The 11058-nt window shown below is 39.8% G+C and overlaps 1 protein-coding gene across 2 annotated transcripts in view; it reads left to right on the top strand.

Moving 5' to 3' along the window:
* Positions 1–814: 814 nt before the first annotated feature.
* Ctss (cathepsin S) overlaps positions 815–11058 on the top strand; it is a 28096-nt gene continuing 17852 nt past the window's right edge. Inside the window, exons 1-3 of one of the 2 annotated variants that reach the window (XM_087213389.1) lie at positions 828–1063; positions 1453–1551; positions 4157–4283. In XM_087213389.1, coding sequence (XP_087069515.1) covers positions 1550–1551; positions 4157–4283 — 129 coding nt within the window. In that variant the 5' untranslated portion in view covers positions 828–1063; positions 1453–1549. Of the gene's footprint in view, positions 1552–4156; positions 4284–11058 lie in introns of both variants that reach the window. The other variant, XM_087213388.1, reaches the window with a different exon arrangement.

The following is an 11058-nucleotide window of genomic DNA, read 5'->3' as shown; positions in this document are numbered from 1 at the left end:
AGTTTCTCATGACTTTTTTAAATGGTAGTAAAGTTTTACTAAAGGTAGGAAAAGAAACAGGCTCTGGAAAGCAAGTTTGGGGCAAGTAGGAAAAGAAGTTCACCCTATAGCATGAGGGTGGGCCACCATGCGAGAGAGGACACAGTGACTCATGATTTTCTCAGAGATGAAAACACAGTCTAGAGCATTTAATAGACCATGACATGTCATGGCTACAACAGACTACTTGAAAGACATTTGCCCATGAATTTTCACCTGAGAGTAATTCATTCATTCATTGATTCATCACACACTCAACTTTCATTTTTTGTATGCTAAAGATATTTACTGAGACTAGTTCCAAAAATTAATGAAAAGAAACCATGCCTTCAAGATATTGAAAAGTATAATTAATAATCTCTAACTCAAATCTGGTTCTTCCTTTAATACTTGTATTTCATCATACACAAACAAACCACAAAGTTTTGTTGCCTTTGTCTCAGCCTTTTCCTTTTTTTTTTTTTTTTTTGAATTTTGTGCATTTTATTTAACAAATTTGGGCCACAAAAACTTAAATTTCTTCCATGCACTGTATTCATGCATCTCGGCCTGAAGTAAATGCTTGCTGGGAAGCTTGTTTTCCTCATTTCCGTTTTTGGGGTTTTGTTTTGCTTTGTCTTTTTGTGATTTTTTTGGTACCGGGGATCGAGCTTGGGACCTTGCGCTTGTGAGGCAGGCAGCGGCTCATAATTTCTTCTTAAAGTTCTCAATTATCGGAGGCGTCAAGGTCCGCGGAGTCGCCGGCTGGGCACCCCGGTCCCTCCCTCTCGCCTTTGAATTCCATCTCCACTCGGGGAGAGTTGGGGTGAGGGACCAGTGGACGAAGAGGAAGGAGGCGATCAAGTGGCCCGCGACTTGAGGGCGGAGTTCTTGGCCGGCCGGAGTTTCATCCGAGCCCAGAAGGGGCCGGTTGGTCCCGGCCTTCCGGCGTGGATGGGTCGCCGCTCCTGCCGAACAAAGCAAGGCCATCGTCCCTGCTGCTGCTGCGGGCAGCCGAACCCTGGCTTGGCGGTGGCCTGTCCAGGTTCTCTCTACTCTCTGTTCGCTGCTGTTTGCCGCAGTGCTCGCTTTCCTCCTGCCATCGCCTACCTGGTCGTTAAAGAGTTGCATGCTGAAAATTTGAAAACTGAAGATGTAGATACTGGGCTGTTAGGATTCTGGACTCTACTTATAACATTAACTGCTGGGTTCTTGTGTTGTAGCTTTTCCTATTTACTGAGAAGTTGGTGTTGTTTGCTGAAAGCAGCCTGTTTCCTCCCATTTGTTTGTGAATTCTCACTTAAGTCAGCACAATCTTATGGAAACTTTGTTCCCAAGATCACAAGGAGAAGGCTAGAGCAAATGGAACTGAAATGAAAGTTCACTTCCTCATCGTGGATACCTCATGTGACAAAGGCCAATTTCTTTTTAAAGGCAATTCAGCTGAAGTCTCTTTACTGCCTCTGAAATCTTTGGAGTGAGCTCACCAATTCAAGGACTCTTCTGATGGGAGCATCTGCTGGTCTTGGTCATGTACGTACTTTCTGTTATCTTTCTCAAGTTTGGTCTTTAAATATTCTTGCTTGTGTTTTTAGCTTGCTCTTCCTGCCAGGTTTTAAAAGCTTTGGTTCCAGGAAGTAACTTAAAAAATCACATCACTCAATTTGCCACTTCTTTTTCTGATTAAAAGTAATTTATTTTTGAAAACTTAATGTCTGCTTGAACATCTAAACTTGAAGCTGAAACTAGCTTTCTTTGGAATATAATTTGAAGATTTACATGGTTAAAATCCCAGTTGTTTTGAATTAAAAAGAAATGGAAAAGAAAGTAAAATCCAGTCTGAGGCAGTTACTGAATTTCTGTGGTACTTTCTTTGAATTGAATACAGAAATTGTTTTAAATTGCACTTTTTTTTTTTTGGTACTGCAGATTGAACTTGGGACCTTGCGCTTGTGAGGCAGGCAGCGGAACCACTGAGCTAAATCCCCAGCAGAAATTGTGTTTTAGAGAATAGATAATTCCCTCCTTTGAAACAGATACTTGATTGTTGGGAGGAAAAAAAGTTTAAAAAGATAATCCCAGGACTCTGGGAGGCTGAAGGAGGACTGCAAGTTTGAGCCTAGCCTGGGCAACTTAGTGACTTAACAAGACCCTGTCTCAAAATAAAAAATTGAAAAAGGGCTGGGGATGCAGCTTAATGTGAAGGCCCTGGGTTCATTCACAGTATCAAAAAAGTAAAAAACAAAACAAAACCTAAGGATGTGAGACTGACAGACGGGAGTTGTCCTTTAAGTATCTCTAGAGGTTGCAGACATTTTATTTTATTTTTAATCTTTTTATTTGTTTGTTTGTTTGGTACGGGGACAACTTGGGACCTTATGCTTGCGAGGCAGGCGGAGGAACCACTGAGCTAAATCCCTGACCCCTTTATTTTTAAATTAATCTTTTGTAATACTGGGGTTGAAGCCAGAGCCTCGCCCATGCTAGATAAGAGCTGTACCACTGAATTATATCCTCAGCTCTATATTTATTTTTGAGATGAATCTTACTATATTGCTGAGGTTAGCCTCAACTCCCCAGCTCAAGTGATCCTTCTGCCTCAGCCTACTGAGCAGCTGTGACCACAGGCGCGTATCCCCACACCTGGCTTTCTTTCCTTTGTGTGTGTGTATGGAGGGTGTTGGTGCAGATTGAATTTAGGCTAGCAAGTTCTCTACCACTGAGCTGCATCTCCAGTCCTTTTTATTTTTATCTGGGGACAAGGTCTCACTAAATTGCTCAAGCTGGCCTCAAACTTCAGAATTGCTGGGATTACGGGCATGTGCCACCATGCCCAGCTATTTTAAAAAATAAAATTATCTTTTAACTGATTCACAGAAACAGAAAATTGTATAGTTTGATGGGGCACCATGCAATGTTTCCACACATGTGTACACTAGGTTCTGCACATTTAAACAGACCAGCTCATAAAACAAGCTCATGTATTAAACAATTCAGAAGATAAACCAATTTTTCAGAGGGATGTCTTCTTCTAAGGATGATTTCTATTTGGGAAGGAGGAAAGATGATTTCCTTTGATTAGATTTGTTGGCAAATCCTGGAAAGTCCCTACTTTTTAACACTCAGTGGTAAGGGTAGGGATTTAGCTCAGTGGTGCCATGCCTATCTTGATGATAGGGAAAAGTTTTAGATAACTTAATAGATTGAATATTAAAGTAGTTGTAGAAGCAAAATAAGTAATATGTTCTTTTAAGATTTGCTTTTCCCATAACTCTCCTTGTTTAAAGTGAAGGTAATCTGACTCTTTAACCAGTAACTTCATTAACCTAACAAAGTTGCAATGCCAGGGTGAATTTACAATGTATATGTGCCTACTTGTGTCTGTAACTTGTAAATAGGAACTGAAATTATATTTACACAGCAAAGACCACTAGGGATGATGTAATGGCTAAAAAGGATATAAAAAGGGAAACGCTGAACAAAGGGGCACGGATACTAACCAGACTGGTTTCTGGCGTTCCTGCCCACTAACGAGAAGAAATTTTATTATTTTACCTGAATTCTGTGTCTCCATGTATTTCTTTCTGAGATTTCTGGAACATTGAAAGCACAAGGTTCTGAGTTTGATCTCTGGTACTGGAAAAAAATTAAACACTCAGTGTGTTCAGTTTACGAGATATTGGAAAATTTCTGAAAATCACTTTTTTTTGTTTTTTCTTTTGGTACCTGGGATCAAACTCACAACCTTGTGCATGTGAGGCAAGTGCGGTGCCACTGAGCTAAATCCCTGGCTCTTGAAAATCACTTTCTAAAACATTACTAACTGGGCCGAGGCAGGAGGATCACCATGAGTTCTAGGCCAGCCTGGGGAACATAGTGAGACGGAGACCCTGTTTTCGAAAAAATTCGAAAATTAATAAAATAACGTGTTACTGAGTATTGGAAATTATATTTCAGACATAGTTCTGCATTTTCATCTTGTGACTATATATTGACTATATATTGTTGTTTTTCTAATTCTGATTTATAAGAATATGTTGCTTTGAAAGACTTTGTTTTGCTGTTTGCTGTTTTGAATATACATGGTCACAATGTATGCAGCTAAGAGCTCTGCTTCCTATGTTGCCTTCTCCAACAGGATGCAGTGGCTGGCGTGGGTGTGCGTGACGTGCTCATTGGCAGGGGCACAACTGCAGCAGGACCCTATGCTGGATTACCACTGGCATCTCTGGAAAAAAACCTACGGAAAACACTATCAGGAAAAGGTAGACGGGGCTGCCAGTTGGGCAATATGTGTTTACTCGGGTACCCACCCCGTTCTCTCACTCTCCAAACTATGTTCTTACAAGGAGTGTTTTCTGGAAATATGATGCACTTATTTATTCTTCCTGGTACCACACAGCAAGAAACAAAACAAAGTTACTGTGGAGCTTCTGTTAGAGTAGGACAGAACGAAAGAAGTGGGCAAACTAGCAGATATACGGAGTATGTTGGATGGTGAGAAGCAGTACAGAAAAATAAGGGGCTGGAAGGGCCGTGGTGGTGACAGTGAGAAATCCCTGCCTATGGGGCGATGGTGACAGAAGGGCCAGTAGAGCCCTGAGCAGGGAATTGGTAGAAGCAAGGGAGCGAGCAAAATAAATGATGGCGTGAAAGTCCCAGGGCAAAAGAGTGCATGACTCTGAGAAAGGAGTGCATCTGGCATGTTTGAGGAACAAAAAGTTGTTATGATAGCCCTTGGCACAGAGAGGAGCTGCTAGAATTTGAAACTTGACTCTCACTTCCCACTTTGCACATTGGTTTTTATTTTAAATATACTTGTTTATTTTAAAATTCTAACTTTATTGCCAGGCATGGTGGTGCACGCCTGTAATCCCAGCACTTGGGAGGCAGAGGCAGGAGGATTGCCTCAAGCTCGAGTGAGTTCAGGGCCAGCCTGAACTACAAAGCGAGACCCTGTCTCAAGAAACCAAAAACTAAACAAAACAAAACAAAATTCTAACTTCATTGTTTCACATAACTAAGTCCTACAACAGTATAACCATATAACAGTCCTATTACTATACATTAGCATATGTTTATTTGATGGATTAATGATTTTTTTTTCAGTGTTGGGAATTCAACCCAAAGCCTTTGTACTGAGCTAATTACCCAGACCTTTTATTTTTTCTTTTTGAGACATGGTCTTACTAAGTCACTAGTTGCCCAGGCTGGACTCAAACTTGCAGTCCTCCTGCCTCAGCTTCCCAGAGTACTGGTACTACAGGCATGTGCCACTGCTCTGTGCTTCCTGGGCCTTTTTTAAAAAGTTTTGACACAGGATCTCTCTAAGATGCCCAGGCTGGCTTCAAACTTGTGATCTCCCTGCCTCAGCCTTCTGAGAAGCTGGAATTATAGGTTTGTGCCACCATGCCTGGCTAATGCCATTTTATATGAGAAACTTGAGTATCCTCAGATTTTGTTATTCCTTGGTATTGTTGTTATTTTTTATTTTTTGGTCCCAGGGATCAAACTCAGGATCTTGAGCTTGCGAGGCAGGCAAGGCACCACTGAGCTAAATCCCTGGCCCCAGATTTTGTTATCCCTGAGGAAAGGATCTCTGAACCAATCCTACATGGATACTGAAGAACAATTATATAGACCTTTCACCTATGTTAAATTTACTATGAAGTATTTTTTTCATGTTGTTGTAAATGGGATTATTTCTTAATCTTTTCAGATAGTTTGGTGTTTGTGTATACAAATACTATTGACTTTTGTATGTTAATTTGTTGTTGTTGTTTGGTTTGGGGGTTTTTTTTGAGAACCGGGGATCAAACTCAGGTGCTTGCGCTTACACAGCAGGCAGCGAAACCACTGAGCTAAATCCCCAGCCCTTTTATTGTTGTTTTGAGAATTTTGTTCTGTTTTGTTTCGGTTTTTGGTTTTTTTGTTTGTTTGTTTGTTTGTTTTCCCATTAAGCTCATTGGTACATTTTCGGTATAAAATACAGTTACATTCATCATTGGGATCTTGTACCATTACATGAGTCTCTTGGTTCTTATTTTTTTTCCCCTTCCCTTGCCCTCCTTTCACCCCCCTCCACCCTTCCCTATTTGCAAAGACCTTGTTTCCATTTTTTTCCTCTTCTCATATTTTTTCCTTTCCCTTTTTTCCCTTCCCCTACTCCTCCCAATTCCCCTGCTCTTTTAGACCTTTTCTTCCTGTTACACAATATCAGTTATACATTTTTAAAATTACAATATTAAGATCTAGGAGACATTACTACAGATTTTACAGAATTTAAAAGGATATAGAAAGCATATTACAAAAATCTTTTTTGAAATAAATTTGACAACTTCTAAGAAGTAACTTGGAAGACAAATTAATGAAACTAACTCTGGAGGAAATATAAAATTTGAATAGCATCTATTAAAGAAAGTATATTCCTAGCTTGAAAACCTACCTATATGACAACAGCAGGCTCATAAACATTTTAACTGATAAATTATATCAAACAAAGCAGAAAAAAGAAGGAACACTTCTCCCCTCATTTTAGGAACTCAACATTGTGCTAATCCTAAAACTGGATTAAGATAATAGAAGAAAAAAGTATGAACATAGATAGAAATTTGTTTAACAAAACAAACAATTAGAAGTCAGATCTGGCAGGATGTAGAAAGTGGTTTTGTTATAGGGATGGCAGTGTTGGTTCAGCATTGGAATATCCACCCCCAAAAGTCATCATTTTAACAGAGGAAAGGAAAAAGCCATATGATCCTGTCACTAGTTGGAGAAAAAGTATTGGACTAAATTCTACAGCTGTTCATGGTAAAAGCTATCAGGAGACTAGAAGTAGAACAGAAACTTCTCAACAGATCAAAGACATGTACTCCATACTTCCAGCGAGAACACCTTATATGAATGGAGAAGATACAATGCTTTCTCCTTAAGGTGGGGAACAAGGGCAGATAAGGTTACTCTTTATCTGTCCATTAAACTTTGAAACCTAGTCCCCACCAAAATAGTCTAGCAATAAAATGACACAACTAGGATAGGATTGGCACGGCAGAAGCAAAATCTTTATATGTAGATGAAATGATCACCTACAGAGAAAATACTAAGAAATCTCTAGGAGCCCCTAGAACTTGTACCTGAATTTAGCAGGATTAGAAAACACAAGGTATATATAAAAATTCAGGTCTGTGTATACTTGCTATAAATGAAGAATTGGATATTGAAATTTAAAAGTTATGTAGGAGTACAAAGGACCTAGAAAAGTTAAAAACAAAAACAGTATTGGAAGACGTTTAGTACCTAATTTTAAGACTTCTTCTAAAGCTACAGTAATCAAGGCAGTGTTGCTGTAAGGAAAGACATATAGATCATTGTAATAAAACAGAGAATCTAGAAATAGAACCACACATATATGGTCCACTGAGTTTTGAAAGATTATTTAACATTAGCATTTTATAGAACATAAACTCAATTCAAGAGCCGAGGAAGAGATAGTGTTTTCAGCCAACGGCACTAGAACACCTGGTATCTGTATATAAAAAATTAACCTCAACCCTTTTTTTCCATACATGAAAATAACTTGAAGGGATGTATGAACCTAAATAAGAAAGCCTAAAAGTATAAAACTTTAAGAAGAAATTATAAGGGAAAATATTTATGAATTCAGGGTAGGCAAGAACTACCTAGGATACAAAAAACATGGTATCTAAAAGAAAAAAATTGATAAATGAGATTCCATCAAAATTTAGAACTTTAAATGACATCATTAAAATGAAAAGTAGTCCTTAAACAGACCATATTTACAATGCATATAACCTATGAGCAGAATCTATAAAGAATTCTTAAAGCTCATTAATAGACAACCCAATTAAAATGTAGACATAAGAAGATGATAAATAGCCAGTATAGCACAAGGAATGGTGTGCAACTCTAGAGTCAGAAAAATGCTAATCAGTACAATAATAAGATTGAATTATACATTCATTAGGGAGATGAAGTTAAAAGTTTTAAAAGCCTTGTCATGGCTTTTTCTTTTTGTTGGATTCTCCCCCTTTGTGTTTAATTTGTCACGCCCAATGGATTCATTCGGTTTCCTGGGGTTGTGATCCTCATTGTCTTTTCCTACAGTATGGTCTAAAATTTTTTGGAGTTCTGGTTTGGTATTCATGAAGTTCCTGAAGTGCTCTTTATCATGAAAGTATCTTATTTCTCCATCAATTTTGAAAGACAGTTTTGCAGGGTACATCAATCTGGGTTGGAGGCTGTTTTCCTTTAGGGCTTGAAATACATCACTCCAAGCTCTTCTTGCCTTGAGGGTTTGCATTGAGAAGTCTGCTGTGATTCTGATGGGCTTTCCTTTGTATGTGATTTGTTTCTTTTCTCTCACTGCTTGTAGAATTTTGTTCTTCTGTTGGATTTCTGGAATCCTAACTATTATATGACTATGTGTAGATTTTTTTTGATCAAGGCTAGCTGGAGTCCTATATGCCTCACTTATGTGTATGTCAAGTTCTTTTCCCCTCCTTGGGAAGTTTTCTGCCATCACTTCTGTGAACAGTTTTTTTAAGTCATCTGCACTCTCTCCTCTTTCTTCATTGACTCCAATCAGTCTTATGTTATTCTTCTTTGCATCGTCTAGCAGCTGCTGAATTGATTTCTCATGTTCCCTTACAATTTTAAAGCAATTTTTCTTTTCCTCCTCACTAATTGCAATCTTATCTTCTATATGTGAAATTCTATCCTCACATTGGTTCATTCTGCTGCGCAGACTTTCGATGGAGTTTTTAATCTCTTGGAAATCTGTTTGTGTCTGTTTTATGGATTCCATTTGTTTCCTATGTTGGGATTCCATCATGTTCCTCAGATCCTCTATTTTTTTTATCTGTGTCCTCTCTAGATTTATTAATCATGTCTTGCACCATGAGCAAAATCTTTGCTGTTATCTGAGTAATTATTTCTGATTTCATTTTTCCCAGATCCTCTTATTGCCAGTTCAGAGAGTCCAGATGGTTGAGTATCAGAGTGTTCCATCTCATTTCCCTTTGGGGTTACTGTAGGTGATCTGGAAGTCTGTTTTTGTAGCTTGTTTATGTGTCTTCTCATAAACAAGGTGGTGGTGGTGGGGTGCTTCTGGCACCCACATGGCTCACCTTCTCTGCCCTAGGAGCTTGGGATGGTGGCGGGGGAGCTTCCTTCCGGGTGCTGGGACCGGCTGAGCTTCTCTGCCCTAGGAGCCTGGGATGGAAGCGGGGAGCTTCCTTCCAGATGTTGGAACTGACTGAGAGTCTCTGCCCTAGGAGCCTGGGATGGCAGCGGGGGAGCTTTCTTCTGGGTGCTGGGACTGGCTGAGCTTCTCTGCCCTAGGAGCCTGGGATGTAGGCGGGGGGCTTCCTTCCAGGTGCTGGGACCAGCTGAGCTTCTCTGCCCTTGCTAGCCTGGGATGGCAGCAAGGGAGCTTCCTTCCAGGTGCTGGGACTGGCTGAGCTTCTCTGCCTGGTTTTTGGTTTTTTGAGACAGGGTCTCACTGTGTAGCTCAGGCTGGCCCTGAACTCACTTTGTAGCCCAAGCTGGCCTCAAACTCATAGTGATTCTCCTGTATCAGCCTCCCAAGTGCTGGGATTACAAGCATGTGCCAGGACACCCAGCCTTTATATATTAATTTTGTAACCTGCAACTTTTCCAAATTTGTTTCAGTTCTAACAGTTTTTTGGTGGAGTCTTTAGGGTTATCTATATATAAAAGCATGCCATTGATAAATAGAAACAATTTTACTTCTTCTGTTCCTATATGGATACCTTTTCTTTGTTTTTCTTGCCTAGCTGCTCTACCTAAGACTTTCATGTTGAGTAGGCATGGTTGAGAGTGAGTATCCTTTTATTTTTCCCATTTCAGGGGACAGTCTTCAACTTTTCATGGTTGAGTATGGTGTTACCTGGGGTTTGCCACATGGGGCCTTTGTTGTGTTTAGGAACATTCTTCTATGCCTAATTTGCTGAGTTTTTTTCTTTTTCTTTTTTTGGTACTGGGGATCGAACTCTGGACCTTGTGCTTGCAAGGTGGGTGGTGGAACCACTGAGCTAAATCCCCAGCTCTGCTGAGAGGTTTTATGACAAAATGCTGTTTAATTGTGTCAAATGTTTTCTTTCCATCCACTGAGATAATCATATGGTTTTCACTGTTACCCACTCTGATTTAGGACGAGGGCCTCAATTTCAGAGTTAACTAGTGTTAAATGTGCAATTATCAGGCCAGGGATTTAGCTCAGTGGTTCCCCCACCTGCCTTGAAAGCGCAAGGTCCAGAGTTCAATCCCTAGTACCAAAAAAAAAAGTGCAATTATCATCCCTATCGGATTAAGTGAATGTCATTCCAACCCCTCAGGAGGAATAATCATGGCTTGTGACTAGTATCCTACCTTGATAATTTATCTCAACTCCACTTTTTTTTTTTCCTTTCTTATACTTTGTTAGATTTTCATTTATCCCATTTTCTTCTCTAGTGGTTTGGACGTATGCCCATCATGCAACCTCATTATGTCCATGCCTGGGTATTAGTAAAACTTGCTCCCAAAGTGAGGGGGCTGCATCTGTAAGGCTTCCTGAGACCAGGTTCTGGGGCTGGGTTCTTGCACTCAATGAGAAGGGGTGCAACAGGGGTTAATGACTGCTCACAGGGCCCACAGCTCATTCTGGCCTTGGTGGTAGTGGAGGGTGTCAGCTATTATGGGAAGTACCAGGTACACTTTGTCCCTTGTGTACATTAAATTCTGTGTAATGACTCTCCCAGAGGACCAGAAACACAACAGACAGCATATAATTTTATTCTGGATAAAATTAAAATAACAGAACTAAAACTGACTTTATACATAAAGGAAAAAACACACACACTGACGAACATTAAATTTGTGAAATAAATTAGAAATCTTGGAAATAAAAAAAATACCCACTGAAATAAAAATTCCATCAATATGATAAACTCCAGACCAAAACAATTGGCTAGAATCAGTCATCTGGAAGACAGTGCTGAGACACTCATCCAGAATGCA

Source organism: Heterocephalus glaber, unplaced genomic scaffold (assembly GCF_053883595.1).
Source record: "Heterocephalus glaber isolate CG9 unplaced genomic scaffold, H.glaber_assembly_v1.0 deba00001442, whole genome shotgun sequence".
NCBI lineage: Eukaryota > Metazoa > Chordata > Mammalia > Rodentia > Bathyergidae > Heterocephalus > Heterocephalus glaber.
Note: the sequence above shows the minus strand (reverse complement) of the source record. Positions and strands in the feature narration are given on the sequence as shown.